This window comes from Tursiops truncatus, chromosome 9 (assembly GCF_011762595.2).
Source record: "Tursiops truncatus isolate mTurTru1 chromosome 9, mTurTru1.mat.Y, whole genome shotgun sequence".
NCBI classification, from domain to species: domain Eukaryota; kingdom Metazoa; phylum Chordata; class Mammalia; order Artiodactyla; family Delphinidae; genus Tursiops; species Tursiops truncatus.
In genome coordinates this window covers 73,489,424-73,510,213 of record NC_047042.1, presented here as the reverse complement: position 1 = coordinate 73,510,213, position 20,790 = coordinate 73,489,424, and the positions used below count along the sequence as shown (strand labels likewise).

Below are 20,790 nucleotides of genomic sequence, written 5' to 3'. Positions count from 1 at the left end.
GGGCTTCCCTGGTGGCGCAGTGGTTAAGAATCTGCCTGCCAATGCAGGGGACATGGGTTCGAGCCCTGGTCCGGGAAGATCCCACATGCCGCGGAGCAACTAAGCTCGTGTGCCGCAACTACTGAGCCTGCGCTCTAGAGCCCGCGAGCCACAACTACTGAGCCCGAGTGCAACAACTGCTGAGCCTGCACTCTAGAGCTCACGTGTCACAACTACCGAGCCCATGTGCCACAACTACTGAAGCCCGCGTGCCTAGAGCCCATGCTCTGCAACAAGAGAAGCCACCACAATCAGAAGCCCATGCAAGACCCAACGCAACCAAAAATAAAAAAAATTATAAAAAAAAAGAAAGAAATATATCTGAAACCAAGAAAATAAGGAAGAGGGGAAATGGATTGGCCTTCTGATTTTATGGTAGAAATGCCACTGGGTTACTGGCTGGCATTTGTAAAAGCTTACAGAGAGAAACTTGTGTGACTATCAGAAAATCACCATTATTTTAGACAATTCCATACTAGCAACAGAGCAGAGAAGCAGTTTTAAGCATGAAAGGAAAAGAAGGAAAACAAGTTCTACGTCATCTTCTAAGGTAGGAACAAAACATACTTCACATGAGTGATGTAAGGATATCTCACACATGATATATTGATTTAACTGGTATTTATAATTAACCCACTTATTCCCTCACTTTTTTTTTTTTTTTTTTTTTTTTTGCGGTACGCGGGCCTCTCACTGTTGCGGCCTCTCCCGTTGTGGAGCACAGGCTCCGGACGCGCAGGCTCAGCGGCCATGGCTTACGGGCCCAGCCGCTCCACGGCATGTGGGATCTTCCCGGACCGGGACACGAACCCATGTCCCCTGCATCGGCAGGTGGATTCTCAACCACTGCGCCACCAGGGAAGCCCCTCCCTCACTTTTTTACATAACTCTGAATCCCTTATTGAAGCTCTTTGTTCACCTAGTTTGTTCAGACACCATCACTAGGACCCAAAGTAAACACTCACTAACAGGCTTCTTCATCCTTCGGCAATGAAATCCCCATGTCCTTCAGGGTCAGGGTTGCCATTCTAGAATTAACTCAACATCTGGAGTCAAGGCCACTTGATATTTCTCTGCTAAAGTCTTTCTTGCAATATGGAGATAACTCTCCTCTCTTGGGGACAGAAATCCTCTGAGAAGCTCTGGGCTGTGGAGTCAGGGATCTGTTTGGTATGAGCTGTAATAGGCAAATCACATGCTAGACTCTCATGACCTTCAACTTCCAAATGACTTAATGACCCCTCACCATGTGTACAAAAAAAAATCACTACTTATTAAATCCTCTGTGATACCTGCTTTCCAGTTACTGCCTCAAAGCAACTTTTCCCAAAATTAAAAAAAAAAAAAGAAAAAAAGCAGTCTAAGTCCACCCAACATAGTTTATTTGAGGATGTTTACTTGTTTATTTTGCTTGACAGATGGAATGGTAAAATGGAGGTTGGAGACAACCTCAGAAATGTTTTAAGATGAAGATGCTTAAGAATGAATCTTCCAAGGGTAACATTCAAACGTGATGCATCAGGAAGACAAAGCTGGTGATTTTTTAAATTTAGGCATGATAAATCTGGTCTCTAGGGTTCTGCTTGGAATCCTCTAGCCAGATATATGATCAGTCAAATTCTAGAATTTTTCTCATTTATGTTAACTTTCTCTTTAACTTGTGTATGCTGTATGTTCTGTTATACTCTTATCCTGCTGCTACTCATGACTATTTCTCAGGATTCAAAGAGGCTTATGGCATTGTATTCAGACTTCTCCGCTGCAGATAATTCCCCATCTTCAAACTATATATGGAATTTGGTCATTGGTTGCATTTTAACCCTTTTTTATCTTCCATTGTTATTAGTTCAGCCTCTAGAAGACAAATCACAAATTATAGCATTAAAAGGTAAATTTAGGGGCTTCGCTGGTTGCGCTGCTGTTGAGAGTCTGCCTGCCGATCCAGGGGACACGGGTTCGAGCCCTGGTCTGGGAAGATCCCACATGCCGCGGAGCAACTAAGCCCGTGCGCCACAACTACTGAGCCTGTGCGTCTGGAGCCTGTGCTCCGCAACAAGAGAGGCCGCTATAGTGAGAGGCCCGCGCACCGCGATGAAGAGTGGCCCCCGCTTGCCGCAACTAGAGAAAGCCCACACACAGAAACGAAGACCCAACACAGCCATAAATAAATAAATAAATAAATAAATTTTTAAAAAAGGTAAATTTAGCATCTTCTTTATTTCTCCCTGCTTTGGCAAGGTGTGGAGTGTTTGCAGACACATTGTATGACTCAGAATTTAAGATTCAGATCCTGTTCCTGAGGTTCTGGAGCAATGCTAATGCTATTTTTCATTTTCTCGGAGCCTTGATGTCACTGAGAGGGACACTGACACTAAAACTCCTATGAGATGTAAGAGGAGGAGAACAGTAGTGGCTGAACCCTCACTCATCCCCAGTGTGAATCCCAGGAAAAAAAGGAGGCCTGACAGAAGCAGAGAATGGAGACAGCCATTGGTTCAAGGTTTATCATGGAAATAAGACTTCACTGCAAAAGCCTTACTTTAAATCCTCTTCACTTAGTCTCTACATCTTTTTTTCATATAGGCAACATATAAGTAAATAAAGATCCACAAAATAACCTAAGTTACTTTTTCCCCCAATAGCAAAACACGCAATAATGGACGACTGAATCATTAGATCCTAACAAGCAATTTAAAAGCTCAGAACAGTCACCTTTGGAATCAGGTCCTTAAAAAGAGAAATCATAACACAAATGATAATAGTTTAGTGCAAATCATTTTTACAGGCAGTTAAGAATTGTTTTTACTTCAAAATGTCATAATCTCTTGCTTGCATATACACGTTAGGAAAAAGAACTTTAAAGGAAACATCAAGCCAGATTCTCTTCCTTTTAAACTCTGTGGGAGCTCGCACTGGATGAAACCATTGATAATAAGATGGCTCTTAATTTTTTAAAGGATTCTCCTATTCCTATCATTTGATACAGCACTTTTTTTGGTTTTGTTCCAACACCAGCCAAATGCCAGGTCACACTGAAGAAAAATTAATAACTTCCTCAAAATAAAACCTGACCTCTATTTCCCAAAAATCTCAAACGCATTGAAATAGTTTCATATGAATTACGTGTGTCTCTCTACGATCTAGGTTTAATTTTTCTCCCATGCATTCCATTCTCTCCTGTACTTCCTCCACCTGAGCTGTCATTACTAATTGTCTATTTGCTTGTCTGCCAAACCCCTGTGTTTCCAAACACGCCAGACTATAAACTCCCCAAGGGCAAATACCTTAGAGATTTTTTTTACTGCTGTATTCCCTGCCTACCACAGAGCATAGCACATAACTGTCACTCAGTTATTTTTTAAATTGTTAAATTTATGTTACCACATTATACTTTGCTAGTTTATTTCCCTCATAAGATTAACTTCCTGAGGACAATGTAGTTGTAATATACATCTTTATATCTCCATAGTCTGGTCCAGTGCCTGAGGCAGTGCAAAAAAAAAAAAAAAAGTGAAAATATTTTTCAAGTCAATGGTAAATGCAGTGCAAATGTGAGGGTGCCTATACTTTTCCAGGGACCACTTTTTATTAACAGTTATGCCCCTTTTCTGAGTCATAAGTTAAAGCCAATAATTCTAAAACTTCCATCCAAAATTATTTAATTCTCCTCAATAAAATGTTTTCATTTTTAACACTCTTCATTACCAAAACATTCTAATGTCTGGCCTTCAAGCTATTTATTCTCAGTGGAGATGTACCAAAATTTCATAAATGGAAAGTTGTTCTTCAGTCTACTCAAGAACAACTGGACGCTTTTTCTTTTTCATTTATTTATTTATTTTTTCTTTCTTTGTGGTACACGGGCCTCTCACTGTTGTGGCCTTTCCCGTTGCGGAGCATAGGCTCCAGACGCGCAGGCTAAGCGGCCATGGCTCAAGGGCCTAGCCGCTCCGAGGCATGTGGGATCTTCCCGGACCAGGGCACGAACCCGTGTCACCTGCATCGGCAGGTGGACTCTCAACCACTGCGCCACCAGGGAAGCCCTGGACCCTTTTATTTTGACCCTTCTTGACCGTTCCCATGTCATGTCACCTGACGTACTTGACATTGTCTCCATGTTACCTGTGTACCATTACAAATGAGGTACACACAGCTTTTTAAAAAATTTCATAAATTAGTGTAACCCTCTATATGTATTATACTTTAGAGTTTCAAATTGCTTCCATAGCTCATTCTGCTCCTGAAGACTATTACTATTTTCGGTTGAATTGTGCTCCTCTCAAAAAAGATATATTTTAATTCTAACACCAAGTACCTCAGAATGTGATCTTTACAGAGGTGACCAAGTTAAAATGAGTTCATTAGAGTGGGCCCTACGCCTATATGACTGGTGTTGGGTTGCATGGGTTGCATGGGTTGCATGTCCTTATAAAAAAAGGAAATGTGGACACAGAGACAAGCACACAGGGAAAATGCCATGTGAAGATGAAGGCAGAGATCAAAGTGAGGTGTCTATAAGTCAAAGAGTGCCAGCAAATCACCAGAAGCTGGGGGAGAACATGGAACAGATTCTCTCTCAGAGCCTCAGAGGAAACCCAACCGGCTGACAGCTTGGTCTCAGACATCTAGCCCTCAAAACTGTGAGACATTACATTTCTGTTGTCTAAGCCACCCAGATTTTGGTACTTTGTTACAGCAGCCCTAGCAAACTAATGCACTGGCTTATAAGAGCATGATGGTAAGAGGGTGTTTTTGGATGAGACTTACACTTAACTTGGTGGACATTGGACAAAACAGATTGCCCTCCATAACGTGGGTGGGCCTCATCCAATCAACTGAATGCCTGAATAGAACAAAAATGCAGGCTTGACCAAACAAGAGAGAATTCTCCAGGAGATTGCCTTCAGAATAAAACTGGAACATCAGCTCTCCTGGGTCTCCAGCCTACCAGCCTATGCTGCAGATTTTGGACTTGCCAGCCTTCATAATCATGTGAGCCAATTCCTTGTAATAAATCATTTTATATACATATATATATATATATATATCCTATTTGTTTCATTTCTCTGGAGAATGCTGACTAATACACATATTAAACACTCAATGAATATTAGATCTCATAATAATGCTGAGCTGTGTTAAGAGGAGGAGAACTCATTGTACTGATGAGCATAACATCATCATCAAAGTTAAGTAAATTACCCAAGATCATATTGCTGTTAAGTCACAGAGCAAGGATTCAAGCCAGGTCTGTCTGATTCCAAAATACATGTTTCTTCCCCTATATATTGCTACTTAAGAGTTGACAGTAAGGATAGAGACAAAGTCAAATGTGAGACCATTTTCTAAGAGTATAGGATGGGTGAAATGAGGACTCAAGGGAAGGTCGAGACCAACCAATATGGGGGAAAAACTAGTTCAGTGGTTTTCAAACTATGGACCCCAACACCTAGTGTTCCCCTGAGATACTTCCTGGAGTTCACCAACTTTTGATTTGAAATGTCAATATTTTAAAGTATGTTTTACTATTCTAAAAATAAGAATAAAATCATCACACATTCCCAAAACTGTTATATGAAAATTTTAACACACTGGGTCCATCCAAACATTATCCTGGACTTCAAGGCTAACTCATTTAGTGTCCACTGTGCAGGAAAGCTTCCCCGACATCTCTTTGAACCTATTTAAACATATTGCAATCTGTCATTGGTTATACCCACACTGCATAAGTGAGCATGTTCACTATAAACCAAGTGAACATGGTCTATAGGGAACATGCACCAAGACATGCATATATAGACTTGCACCAGGCTCAATTAACAGCCCATCATATCTCTGGCATACCTGCTTATACGAGGTTTCATTCCAGCATAACAGAGAGTTGTGCAATTCCCAGGGAATGATAACAAGAAGCGTATGATATTATCTTGGTTTTACAATACTTTACCATGCTTACTCAACAATAAGGTGACATTGATTACAAGACTCATCATCATTAGAGAGCCTTTCCAAAAAAAGCCCCTCTAAATTAAATATACACAGTTAAAAAATTTTTTTTTCAGTATTATATACTTATTCACACAATTACACACCACTTCCTTCTTCAGTGTCATAATTAAAGTTTTCTTCTAAGCCTTCACATTCAGGTCAAAAATATACTTTTGAATTATTCTTGGTATTCACAGTTATGAATAGGGTTACAAGTGGCAAGTTGCATTCACACCACCTTCACCTGTAGGACAGGCAGTATAATTTCAAAGTAAAGCACAGTGCTGAGCTTGGGCAACTTCTACCTTAATTACAGTGCTTGGTATGCCAGACAAACTTCAGACTAAATAATTACTGTTCTTTCAAAACTAGATCACAGAATAATCTTTCTCAAGAAATTTCAAGCAAGAAACTAAATTTAAGTTAAAAGTCAACCTTGTGGGGTACAACCAATGCAAATAATTCAACTGAAGTTACAGGAAGATATACCTTCTATGAACTGCTAAGTTCCCATATTTCAAGTTATTCCTGGGCCTGATGGCTGACAGGTTTCTTTTGACATCAATTATAAGAGTCATCTTAATTTCAGAAGCATAATGTGAAAAACGTAAGCATGTAGGACCAAGGAAAGAGCACGTAAATGTTATATAGTCATTTCAGCCCTTATCTTGGAGCAGGAGGTTACCTATATCTTTGTATTTATGGAGGACTTACTGTCTTTTATTTTCACTTTTATTTGCATATATTGCAGTTCCATGGAAGATTTCCTTTGGATTCTGGATTCACTGATAAAAATATTGTTTTTAAAAAATTGTAAAAACCACTGCACTAGGAAAATCCAAGATTTATACATACAAAGAGTCAAACATCAAGTTGAAGAACCATCTGCGAGGTGACTCTGCCTCTTCCTTCAGCCCCAAGAAATACAGTAAGAGTAAACATAAAGAAACAATTGACATGAGTGATGAACAACCAGGGACTGGTGATCAGAACAGGACACCAAAGAGGGTGGGTGGTGGTGAGAGGAACACTAAAGTGACTGAACCTGGAACTCAGCGGAGGGGATTAAGTTGGTAAGGAAGGAAGAATGGCTACAAAAACGCAACAGAAAGCCTAGCTGAGTAGGTTTGACAAAGTGGAAGAAGGCAGGAAGCTAGACTTAGAAAATGAAAAAGATGAAGGGAGTTGATTAGTACCTGGATGGAAAAAATAAGGATAAGAAGTGCAGTCTGGGTCAAGTTTTGTGAAACTGAGCTGTGTTCATGTAACAATGGTTGGCTAATGGCATGCTTTTGGCTGATCATATCTCTCACTCTTCAACTGGACATTTAGAATTTTAAAGACCTCATTAATCTAAGACAAGACCCTTCTCTTCCCCTCCCCATCCTTCCCTCTTCACCTCTCTCCACCTCAAGTAGTTTGTCTTACAGATCCATGCAAAACACTGTCAGAGGGCATGCTCCTGGCACTTCCAAGAAGAACAGAGTCTAATGCCTTATTTAAATAATATTATTTATAATACATGTATCAAAAATAAATTTCAGAGACAAGAAATTAAGAAAACCTATATACAAAATTAAGTGAAACTATATAATTTACCAATTCCATTCTAGATTGTTGGATAGTGTGATACACTGGTTAAGAGTTCTAGAGATCAATGTAAGTTCATGTCTTGACTTCACAGTAATTAGCTGGGTGGCCTTGTATAAGCTCTTTAATCTTTCTAAACTACATATTTCTTACATGTAGACTCTATCTAAAATTATTTGAAGAATTCACTGAGATAATACGTATAATCCCTGGTACATAGAAAGTGCTTAGTAGATGTTAGGAGATACCGGAGGCAAAACTGCAGATTTCAAGAACTATTTAAGAGGAAATTTTGAATTCTGTGGCAAGTTGAACGATATCTATATTTCTATTGTTAATTTGCTTAAAAAAAATCTGGACTTTCAAAATTCTCTTCCTTGGATCCTAAGATTAAAAAAGAAGAATGTTAGGATGCAACTAGAGATTATCATACTGCGTGAAGTAAGTCAGAAAGAGGACAAATACCATATGATATCACTTATACGTGGAATCTAAAATATGGCACAAATGAACCTATCTACAAAACAGAAACAGCCTCATAGACATAGAGAACAGAGTTGTGGTTGCCAAGGGAGAGGGATGCACTGAGAGTTTGGGGTTAGTAGATGCAAACTATTACATTTAGAATGGATAAACAACAAGGTCCTAATGTATAGCACAGGGAACTGTATTCAATATCCTGTGATAAGCCACGATGGAAAAGAATATGAAAAAAAGAATGTCTGTATGTGTATAACTGAGTCACTTTGCTGTACAGCAGAGACTCGCACAGCATTGTAAATCAACTATACTGCAATAAAAAAAATTTTTTTTAAAAAAGAAGAATTTTAGGAAAGAGAAGTTTAGTGGAGCTGGGAGAAGATGGAATCACCTCCATATCCCACGTTTTATGATTATGTGGTAGAATCCTGGTTTTTGTCCTCAAATCTGCAGTTTTCCAATCTTTCATTAAGGTTGAAAAGCACTAGTTGGGCCATTTAAACCCACTTTCTTAAGATTAACTTAATGGCTTTTAGACTTTAGTATGCAAAAAGAATCACCTGAAATGTAACAAACAAACAAACAGGAAACAAAAAACCAGGATTATAGTTGCCCTCTCCCAGAGATTCTGGATTTAGTTGGTATGGAGTGGGACCTAGGAATCTGCATATTTAATGTAAGGTATATTATAGATACATAGATCTATCTTAATATATTTTTTGAGCAGGTGACTGGCAATTTGAGAAGCACTTATCTAAAGCTATACAAAATACTGATATTTATGAAGGGCTTCTAATTTTAAGAGCATAAGTTTTTACCTAAAGAATTTCTTGGGACTTCCCTGGTGGCAAAGTGGTTAAGAATCCACCTCCCAGTGCAGGGGACACGGGTTCGAGCCCAGGTCTGGGAAGATCCCACATGCCGCAGAGCAACTAAGCCGGTGCGCCACAACTACGGAGCCTGCGCTCTAGAGCCCGCGATCCACAACTACTGAGCCTGTATGCCACAACTACTGAAGTCCACACACCTGTGCTCCGCAACAAGAGAAGCCACCGCAGTGAGAAGCCTGCACACCGCAACGAAGAGTAGCCACTGCTCGCCGCAACTAGAGAAAGCCCACACTCAGCAACAAAGACCCAATGCAGCCAAAAGAAAAAAAAAGAATTTCTTAATCCTGTTTCTAGCTAGATTTCTTTTCCAACAGAATAACTAAACTTTGATCAAATTTTCATTGATAGGAGATTTGGCAACTCATTGTTTTTTAATAATAACATACGTGTCTACTAACCCCAGAATCTAACTCTACTTTGCAGTAATAGTGGCTGGAGTGACAGACCGTGACTCAAGAAAGACAAGAGTTGTGTTGCTACCCTTGGCAGAAACAGAAACAATTGCATCAGCAAAACCTTGTATGAGAGTTCAAAAAGGCTGCCAAGTTACAAGTTAACACCTCGGTGGATCCAAAGACTGTGTTCAAGGACTAAATCCAATATACATTTCTAAATGTAATGATCTTATCTTTACATTTCATAGGAAGTATTTAAAAATTTTTTAAATACATCAAACAATATTTGCTGTCAAGGAATTATACTGCTGACTTTAGAAAAGTTTATGTGAGATGACCTTTATTCAGTCATTTGGTAAATCAATAAAAAATTTAGGCCCCCTTCATTAAATGGAGTAAGGGAAAATCTATAGATATATATGATGGCCTTTGCTCCAAAGAGAAATAAAACTGTCTCATTAAAAATATCAATGTGGGGCTTCCCTGGTGGCGCAGCGGTTGAGAGTCCGCCTGCCGATGCAGGGGCCACGGGTTCGTGCCCCGGTCCGGGAAGATCCCACATGCCGCGGAGCAGCTGGGCCCGTGAGCCATGGCCGCTGAGCCTGCGTGTCCGGAGCCTGTGCTCCGCAACCGGAGAGGCCACAACAGTGAGAGGCCCGCGTACCGGAAAAAAAAAAAAAAAAAAAAAAAAAATCAATGTGAAAATTCTAGTAAAAGAATAATTAGAATGTATAATAGGTTTTGATATGTGGCCTAAGCCTTCAAACTGCTATATCCTGGAATATATCAGAGATTCAACATTTATACTGAATAAAGGCATGCATGCATGAATAAATGAATGAATAAAAATCACATTAGTATTTCAAAAATTACTTTTACATTAATGAGTTCATTTTACAGTGCTTGTCTTTCTAGCTAATAAAATTGCATAAAACCTTAGCTCTGATGTTATTGGGATGGCTGAATTGGAGCTTTAATTTCATCAGTCTTATAAACTCTTAATACAGTGAATAAAATTTTGGATCTCAGCGTCATTATATATTTTATGCTCTTATTTATGAAACTGATTTATGAAATTACCTATTGTTTAACTTCATGAATGATGTTGAGCCAAGTTTGCTCCATAATCAAATTAATCCATAGGGGATTTATTTGTGCACTTTTGTTCACAGTCCATATATACAAGATATACATTCACTTTTATGGATAGGAGAGATTAACTCTAATAGATCTCAGATGAAAAGCGACGGAAAAGAGGCTAATGTGTTTCAGAAGCCAACCCTATCTTTGATTGAAAGGGAGAAGTTCTTCTGGTAATAAATATTTCATCAGCTTATTTATTATTTTGAAAAATGTATTCAGAGGTCCAAGACTAAATTGAGTTTAAGGTCTTTTTTTTTTTAAGACTAGATTGTGATATATACATTTAGGAAGAAATTCTGGAAATAATCATTGAAATAATCTGTTTTAAAATTAAACTGTCAGGCACCCAGAATACTCACATGATATTTGAAGAGAAAAAATATTTCAGGTGGAAAACTCATCTTTAGCAAAGCATTGATCTTCTGAAGAAAAATAATAGTGTACTAACTTAACCTAGAATTTTCCTAGAAAGTCCTGTAACCCACACAAGAAAGCAAACAAAAAAACCAAATTTTCCTATTTTGTTATACTTTAGAATTCATGGATTTGGTAAAGCAACTAAAATTTTTATTCAAAATTGATATTTTATCTTCAGAAAAGTCAAATGGAAAGTTTTTAAAATTTCATATTTATAAGTAAATTTTTACATTTCCATCAAAAATTAAATTTTAGAAGTATAAACATAAACTGAATTAGTCAAGTTTTATTCATTCAACAAGTATATATATATATATATTTTTTTTTTTTTTTTTTCTTGCGGTACACAGGCCTCTCACTGTTGTGGGCTCTCCCGTTGCGGAGCACAGGCTCCGGACGCGCAGGCTCAGCAGCCATGGCTCACGGGCCCAGCCGCTCCGCGGCATGTGGGATCTTCCCTGACTGGGGCACGAACCCGTGTCCCCTGCATCGGCAGGCAGACTCTCAACCATTCCGCCACCAGGGAAGCCCCAACAAGTATATTTTAAAGGCCTACTATTCACCAGGGAGTCAGACAGGTGCTGGAACCAAAAGATGGATAAGATAGAGCCTATACCTTAAAGGACGCATAAAAAAAATGTATACGCAAAAAAGAAGTAAAGAAGAGATGGTCAGTAGGTTCCTATAAGACAAAACTATTCTGAGAAGTTAATATCTAATCTAATGTTAAACTACTGTTCCCTCTTCTGAAAAGTCCACTTTGCGTGTCTAAGTGTTTCACTTACTTTTAAAATTACTCAATTATTGAATACACTAATGTTAATTACAAATGAGCCCTGAAATTTTTTCTAGATCTTTATTTAAAACTAAGTAATTTTAAAGCTGCAAATTCTGAAGCTTATTGCAATAGAAGTTTTTAAAAAAATATTATATGAAATTCAATTTTCAGTGCCCATAAATAAAGTTTTATTGGAATGCAGCCCTGCCCATTTGTTTGCATCCTGTCTATGGCTGCTTCCCTACAATGGCAGAGACTATGTGGCCCACAACATTGAAAATATTTACTACCTGGTCTTTTACAGAAAAAGTTTGCCGACCCCTCATGTAAAGGATAGCAATGGATTTGGGCTGAAAAAGTACAGGTTTGTTGTTGTTCTATTTTCCAGAGTTCGTAGAGATATTTAAAATAAATAAAATGTGCAAAGAGAGCTTCCTATAAAGTTTCTCCAGTATGCTGCCTCTATGAGGATTGCTAATCCTGGCAAGCAGTGGCTTCAGTTTCTTGTTGCTCTCATAGCCAATACTGGGCTCCAAGGTCTGGCCTAGAATCTCCTCGAAACACAGCTGTCAGCACCTCTAGGATTCTGCCTATTAAGCTTAATTTTCACGTAATGGTCTGACTGGTAACAGATGAAACTCCTGTGTCCCTTTCTGAAGTTAAGAACTTCAGTTAAGAATTTCACTAGGTGTTGGGGTTGGGTGTGAAGTTGGGCAGAAGGTAGCTGCACCTATGTAGGCAATGCTAAGAAATTTCTGTGTGCTTTAACAGGTTCAAAGTTTTAACATAAAACAATGATATGTAATCTTTTCAAGAGTATGAGAATCTTCTTCTTTCAGATTAACAAAACTTAATAGTGGTATTAGGTATTAAATTAGGGTTTAAAATATATATTGAAACCACAGTGTTACCCATGGGCTTACACGTTCTACATTATATATTTCTGTAACTTTGAAATACCTTTTTGCTAATGATCATGCATTACCTTTTTCAGTTATATTTTTTTCAGATTGTATTCCAGACAATATTTTTTTCAATCACCGCAGACAATACTTAAAGCCCCAGTGAATTTTCATACGTCCTTCTTAAACGTCTATGATCGTAATAATCAGCTGTGTAAAAACTGCTGTTTAAATGTGTGAAGTTATGGTGGGGTGGGGACCCTTCATATATCAGTTGGTGGGTTTGCAGCGGAGGGTGCTAAGTAGAATTTCTAGGTAGAATTTAACTAGTGCTGTCCCTAGTATACCGCTGCTTTTTTTCTGACACACTCTCAGGTGACTCCATATCACAAAAAAGTTCAAAAAGTCAGCACTTTAAATTATTACCTAGATACCACCCTGGACTTTACCGAACAGTGTGAGGGATGTATTTACGATTCTGACTGTCACCTCTGACATCTAATTATCTCTCACCTAAAGCTCTAAATCACTTCAAAGTGTTTTCAAATATCATATTACCTGGCCTTGAGCCGTATGCATCATTTCCTTTTTCATCTCAAAAAGAAGTTGAGAGTCTTCATAAGCCTCCACCTCCCCCCGCAAGATGCCTCCTCCAACCGAAACCTCTGCCCTCAGCAAGCGTCAACACCACCCACTGCTACCCATGTCAGCAAATCTAGACAGCATCCTTGATTCTTCTCTCTTCTTCACTTTCCACCTCTAATCAATTACCAAACCTGTTGATTTTACCTCCTAATGTCTTTCAAATCCATCTTTCTCTCTATCCCAACTGCTACTCTTTCATTTCATCAGTTTTTTGCAAAACTGCAACAGTTTTGAACTGGACACATTGCTCCCCTGCTACAAAGCCACGGCTTTTGACTTTCAGTATGATAAAGCCCAGACAAAGTTCACCAAGCCCCTTACGATCTGGTCCTCGCTAGAGTTCCAGACCCAGCTCCCACAAATCTTTGTCACACATCTTATGCTCCAGTTACCGGGAACTTCTTTGACTCTTTTGAAGGTGCCATGCTCGCTTTTGCTGCCAGTGCTACACACAGTCTGCCACTTCTGTATTTAAATTTTTCCTAACCCAGCCCTACCCTTTTTGTCTGGATAGGTGCCAACTCAAGAGTCACTCCTGCAGCAAGCCTTCCTTAACCGGTCTAAGACTGGATTAGATGCCCAGGGAGAGTTACTATAAGCCCTTGAAAATCTGGGTTTCAGAGAACTCATTCCATGAAGGCAGCACCAATTTCTTCCTTGTCCACGTCAACCTTCAAAATCCCTCTCATAGAATACAGAAGGTGGTGAATTAATGAATTAAGGTATCCTCCAAGCTGTGCTGAATCATAACCTACAAAGCCAGTATTGCTCTGACTCAGTTCTCTGAAGCAACCTATGGGAGAATTCTCTGATTATATCAGAGTAGAGCCCAGTTGTCCAGTTTCAGAGCTAAGAATCTTAACCAAAAGGACTGAGCAGAAATCTTCAAATCACTTCTTGACCCCATAAGCAAGGAATTAGCAAGCAGGCCTTCCCGCAAGGCAAAGGCCTGGCTATAAAGGAAGATAAGAAATATTTCACGGAATAATTACTCTAAGTATTAGAAAATCTGTCCAGGGTCCTGCTCACTTTGACCTCTCTTTATCAGAATAATGCTGTATTACAGGACTGTTGAATGTCAACAAACTACAATATCCATAAATCTCCATGGATCACCATGGAATTATCATCATCACAAAGAAATATTTAGTAAACTGTTGCATGCAGGAGTCTTGAAATGGTCTGAATACTAAACAAGTCATAGAAGGCCCTGACATCCAGGGCTTTACAATTTGAAAGAGTCATTGATGTCAAAAGATAGTAATAAGCTAACAGAGCTGCACAAAGAATAGCAAACTTGACAAGTCTTGCGGCTTGGATACAGCTGTGAAAACAGATCATTCAGAGCTCTGTAAGAATATATTCGTTCTCTACATCAAGCAATCTAAGTGAATTTTTACAGCTTTCTTGCAAAAAGAAGCCTAAACTCTTAGGTTCAATAGCAAAGCCACTTTGTAATGCTAATTTTACTTTCAAACAACCACAAGGTAAAATCTTAGGAGCTGAAGAGAAGCACCTGAAATAGTAATGTTAACATATTTATAAAGTAAGCCTTCAGTCAGGGTTCCCAAACAACCAGACCTCTATCATAATCTGTTTTCTCCTCTTGACATCATTGCATCACAGAGATTTTGCTCCAGGGAAGAGCCCTACACAGATGCGTCAGGAATCACTGGAATCAAAATTGCCAAAATTGCTGCTGAGTCAGAGGTGGTTTTAAAGTTTTGATAAACAACATATAGCTGCACGCTAAACGGTTAACACCCTTCCCTGATGGTTTTGCAATCCTATACTTATATTGTAGCTCTATCACTGAAATTATAGGTTCCTGTGAAGCGACACTGATAATAATAATACATTTTATACTGGGGATCATTTAAGGGCCTTTTAAACAAGTTTTAACATTTATGCACTGAATATTATCACACTAACTCCTACTTCTTCCCATGAAACATTAATGGAAAACTGAAAAACCATGATTTCCCTAGTGTATCAGTTGGCTCTAGAGGATATTTTGACAGTCACATCAAACATAAAATATTAATGAACTAGTTAAGACAGCTGATTCCACTTCTCTCTTTAGCAAGGGATGGAATCTTACAGTTACACTGTATGGTATGTGTTATAAGTATATAAGAATCTTCCCAGAGAGTTGAGTAATAATTTGAACCAGCATATAAAAACTATTGGAATACACTTCATAACCAAGGAGGAATTTTTTAAACTTGCAAAATGAACTAGAAGAAACTTAATATATACACATATATTTTATATAATAAAATATAATTACAATTTTAGTAATATCATGCAGAGGAGGTACTTTTAGAACTGAGAGTTAAATCAGTCAAACTTGACACATATCCCAAGTTGCAAATCTGAACTGTATCATAAAAATCATGATTAGCAAAAGACAGATGGGTAGAAAGGAATTTTAGGGGACTGGTGTAGGGAGTCAACATTTGTCAGCGTTCAGGCAACACTGTTCCAGAGGGGCCCCTGTCCCAAAAGTGGCCTTCTCCAATTCCTACAAGAGACAAAGCCAAGAGAATGTATGGGAACCCTGGGCTGTCCTCACTGGATGGCATTTGCCCACTGACTGACTAAATGAACTCATGCTATCGAGGGACCCTTGGCAGCTGTACGTATCAATACGAATTGTGCAACTCATACTGGCATTTTGTTTTATGCATCTATTTCTTTTGATTTGGATAGTCTAAGCCTTGTCTGAGAGACGAACCTGAGATACAATATGTGTATTGATCAGGATAGGAACAGGCCCTTGTTTGAGTGGCCATCTGGTCTCCCTTGGCAACATTTCTATAAATACCCCCAACAAACTGCAAAAATACTTATGGCTCTGCCATAATTTTAGATTCCCTCACATCTTGCAAAAAGTAAATAAAATGTAAATATAAAGTCATTGTGATGGGTTTTTTTTTTTTTACATATACTGTAATTTATATAACCAAATTAGTGTGGTCCTCTTCAAAATTGTCATCTTTATGGGTCTTTCATTACATACTTGCTGTAATCATCTTCTGTTGCTCAAAGCACTTTCGTTTCTCTTCATTAAGAAATGTCTTTAAAGTTTGCAATACACTTTTGGAATGATAATACCTAAGCTTAAGTAGCACTTGGCTGTTAACAAAGCAAATTATGATGAAAAATCTTTATACTTTTTTGAGCTACAATCAAAAGTCATTTAGAAGCAAGTCCAAGTGATTGGTCTGGGTAATATAACTTTTAATCCAAAGCAAGCTATGACTATAAAATAATGGCTAAAAAAGGTAATGAAGCTACTTATGAGAATAAATTTATATACTGTTTTAAAGTTAATTGCATTAAAAGAATCCAAAAATATTCTGATCAAAGGCAGAATTTCACTGGTAGCTACTTTGATCCACCACGTCCATCCTGATGTAGAAATTCTAATGTATTTATTTAAAAATCTCTCATTACTTCATATTTAATGATTACAAAAGTAACTTAAATTATCTTATTATTAACCTGAGACTTACAATATTCGACTCTTTGCTGAATTTCCACTTTAGAGCCTAACCTTGTTTACTTTTTGGTCTTACTTGAGACTTACCTGTGGAATTTATTGGGGGCCCCTATATCCAGTCTTAGTAAGAAAACTGTGGCATTGTACACATGGATTCTGTGGGGCTCTGACAATTCCTCAAGTATAGATCTAGACTTCTGGTATGAAAACCATGACCAAAATTCAAGCTGTGTCATCTGACACATGGTTTGGTACACAATCTAACATCTAAAGAGAATATGGGAAATTCAGGACATGAGAGAAGACAGAGAACAAACTGAATAACCACCTTTAAAAGTTAGAAAATGTAAACTTGACAAATTGCTCAAAAATGAAAAACATAATCTCTCTTGGTAAACATTTGTAAATCAATTGCACTGGTATATAAATTATAAATTCTATGCAAATATATCACCTCTAGTTTAAAAACATCTTTGTATTTCATAAAAGCTTTAAGTCAATGTAACTTGGTCTCCATGATACACACTATTTGAATTTTTGTGGTGAAATTCTCTTTTAGGTTATGTTTATAATATTGACATTATTATTATTTTATGCATTATGACACCTCAGATATCTTTCAAATTTCATACTTGATGTGAAATTCATGCAAAATTAAGAAAGTACTTAGGGTTTCCCTGGTAGCGCAGTGGTTGAGAGTCCGCCTGCTGATGCAGGGGACGTGGGTTCGTGCCCCGGTCCAGGAAGATCCCACATGCCGCGGAGCGGCTGGGCCGGTGAGCCATGGCCACTGAGCCTGCGCGTCCAGAGCCTGTGCTCCGCAACGGGAGAGGCCACAACAGTGAGAGGCCCGCGTATCGTAAAAAAAAAAAAAAAAAAAAAAAAAAAAAAAGTACTTAAATTTTTCCTAAACATTATTAGTTTTCCCAGTAACAAAATCTAGACAATAAAAGAGATATTTAATATAATCTATAAACCAGACCAAACAGCTTAATCTTTTATGACTCTGAAACTGAATGGATCATACCCAGAAAGTTAAATTCTGAGGCATTTAACAACATATGACACAAGCATATGACTTTTTCCCTGTATATCTGGTAATGCCATGTTGGACGAGCTTTTTCCTAAATTAAATTCTCATCTAGGCCCATTCATTGCACATACAGATGGTCATAAAATTATATTCAACAAAAATGAATTGAATATTTTATATAAACAAGGTATGTGCTATTGTAAAGAATGTAAAAATATGGTAATTAATAATAATAACAGTGGCAGCTAACATTTACTAGGCTAACGACTGTACATGCATTTTTCTCAACAGATTAACGCGTAAGACATCGGTCCTACTAGTGTCCAAGTTTTAAAGGTCAAGTCACACAAACAGAGATGTTAAGGGACTTGCCTCAGGTCACAGAGCTACTAAGTAGCAGATCCAGGATCTGAATCAAAGCAATCTGAATCCAAGGCCTAAAACCCTGGACCACTAAGCAGGACTACTGTCTAATCCGAAGACAGAAAATACGTTTCTTACCTTTTCAGAATTACAACCCAGAAGGAAGTTTATAATCACTGGTACTTTAGGTGAATGTCAGTTCCTATAAATAGTAGGAACTTAACTTTTAAAAATATACCTATTCTTAGAGCAACTTATTATAAAGTAGTTTGAAGAGCAGGACTGAGTATGCTCTTCACAAATTTAGTAGCCATTATAATATTTATTTTTTAACAAACCCACCTGAGAGCATTTTTAAAACTATACCAAAATGTGTAAGGTGATCTGTTTTAAAAAAAGAAAAAAATACTTTGATAGACCAACAGTGATATAATTTAAATCAACAATGAGCTAATTTAAAGTTCCTTAGTATTATACTTAGACGTAGCCATGGGATATGTATTCTTCTGAAAACTGCATTTTTTTTAAAACTGCATTTTTAGACAGAATGGCATTTAGGTTCCTCCAAGTGCTCTAGTAGAAAGGCTACAATTTATGCCAATTACCATTCTGATTTTGTAAATAACAGGAAAACAGATCAACAGACAATTCCATTCATACAGATGCAGTAACAAAAGGTGCTGAAAACACCCACCCAAGAGGCAATTCCAAACAGTAAAGTCCTTCTCTCCCATCCACAGGGAGGAGCTCTCCTTCTACGGCCTATGCCCTCTCCTTAACACCTGAGTTCCAGGTTTGCTGCACATTCAGAGAATAAAACATTTTAGAAAGATGTGAAAGCCAAGCTCCTTTCTCCCACACACATATGAGCATATTTCTAATGTATTTGACTTTTCTGATACCTAAGTATGCTGATTCATTAGATAATTATGAATTAGTAATATCCCATGAGAGAGCTGAACCTATTCATTCATACAAGTATAACAGAAACAAAGTAGATACAGTATCCAAAGAACACTTCAAATATGAAATGCTACATCTAACTACACTTTGCCTAAGACTCTGAACTTAGACTCAATTTTTTAAAATCTCATTAGATGAAGTTCACAAGCTTTTATGGCTCATCACATGTAAAGTAGGATAAGAGTACAATTTATTAAATGTCAGTTGGTTTAACTTCAGTACCTATTCCCATGGTTTCACATTTCCATGGTAATTCTGACCCCTCTTTTAAAATGTATAGCTTGTAGAATTGGCTTTTTTAAAAACAGATATTTCGAAGGATTTGCTTTCATTCTTAAAAGAAAGAATAATGGAATTGTGGCAAATACTTGTTAGATATACTCAGTATCATAACAATAAAAACTTTAAGCACATATTACCCACTTTATATTTCTCCCCTATAAACGTTCAAAATTCAGTCAACAAGTGTTTTCTGAGCACCTACTACATGCAGGCATGGCACTTGTAGTACATGAGCCAAGAAGACTTCTAAGTTTCCAAGGCATGAAGGAGGGAAAAATAGGGGCCAAACGTAAGTATTTGTTATTAACAAGTTTATAATTCACAAGTTTCTTAGAAAAATCTAAGGAGACAATTGCACAGTAGCACATTTGGGTCTTGAGAGTGATTTTCAGCTGCAAGTAGTTAAAACTTCAGGGTTAAGCTAAGGCTCTTTATTCACACAATCGGCTTCAGTTTATTCTTTTATCTCTTCCTAATGTTTTCTATCTTATTCCACAAAATCCTCGTTCTCCTCCATAGCAATGAATGACAGCGCATCTTTTTAAAAAACTATTCCACTTTCCCCAAAACCCAGCCCATACACGCGTCCTCCTCTTTCCTGGGCACGTGTGCTTCCAAAGCTCAGCTGGACACCCTCTCACCTGAAAAAAAGTTGGGAGAAGACGCTGGCCTTTTCCAGAGGCGACCTCTGCATGGTCTCTGGGAGCACCGGGGTCCCTGCCGGGGCAGGCCGGGCACGAGCTCCTAATGCCAAACGCCCTACTCTTCTCAGAGACTGCCGCTCGCCCCTTTTTCTCTGACCTGCTGTGATGTCATTTGCTTCCAACTCCCCCCACCCACCCCTACCCCACACACCTCCCCTCTCCTTTCGCTCCTTCCCCCGCCTCCACTGCCCAGGTTAAAAGCTGGACGCTGCCTGGTCCGGCCCCAAATTTGCTCTAGCGGCTTTCTCCACCCCGTCCGCGCCCAGCGTCCGTGCCGCGCCCGCTCCTTCGTTCTCGCCTCCTTCCCTCCCTCGCTGCTCCGCGCCACCCTTTCCCGGTTCTGACTCCCAGCCTTCCCTCCCTCGCGCGCGCTCCTTCCAGGTCCGTGTCCCTACCTACCGTCCGGCCCCAGCCCAGCCCGCAGGCGGGGGACCGTCGCGGCCGCTCTCCAGGTCCAGACAGAAGGAGCCACCAGCGGAAGCAGCGCCAGTCAGTCCGCCGGGAGCCTCCTGGACCCTCCTGCGCCCCAGGCTCCGCGAGACCCAAGGCACGCCGCGGCCAACTTCCCCGAGCCTTCTTCCTCCTCCCTTTTTCCGAGATCCTAGCCGGGTTCGTGTTACGTTTGCACGGTGCCTTTTGAAAGGGGAACGAAAAGATGTCTCTCCTGTAGCAA

General features: G+C 38.9%; 1 protein-coding gene across 1 annotated transcript in view; it reads right to left on the bottom strand.

The window, feature by feature from the left end:
* The window catches only part of CFTR (CF transmembrane conductance regulator), a 196,237-nt gene extending 176,008 nt beyond the window's left edge, over window positions 1-20,229 (bottom strand). The window contains exon 1 of the mRNA XM_019924883.3: window positions 20,055-20,229. Within this exon, the coding sequence (XP_019780442.1) occupies window positions 20,055-20,107 (53 nt within the window). The 5' untranslated portion in view covers window positions 20,108-20,229. The remainder of the gene's footprint in view (window positions 1-20,054) is intronic.
* Window positions 20,230-20,790: the final 561 nt, after the last annotated feature.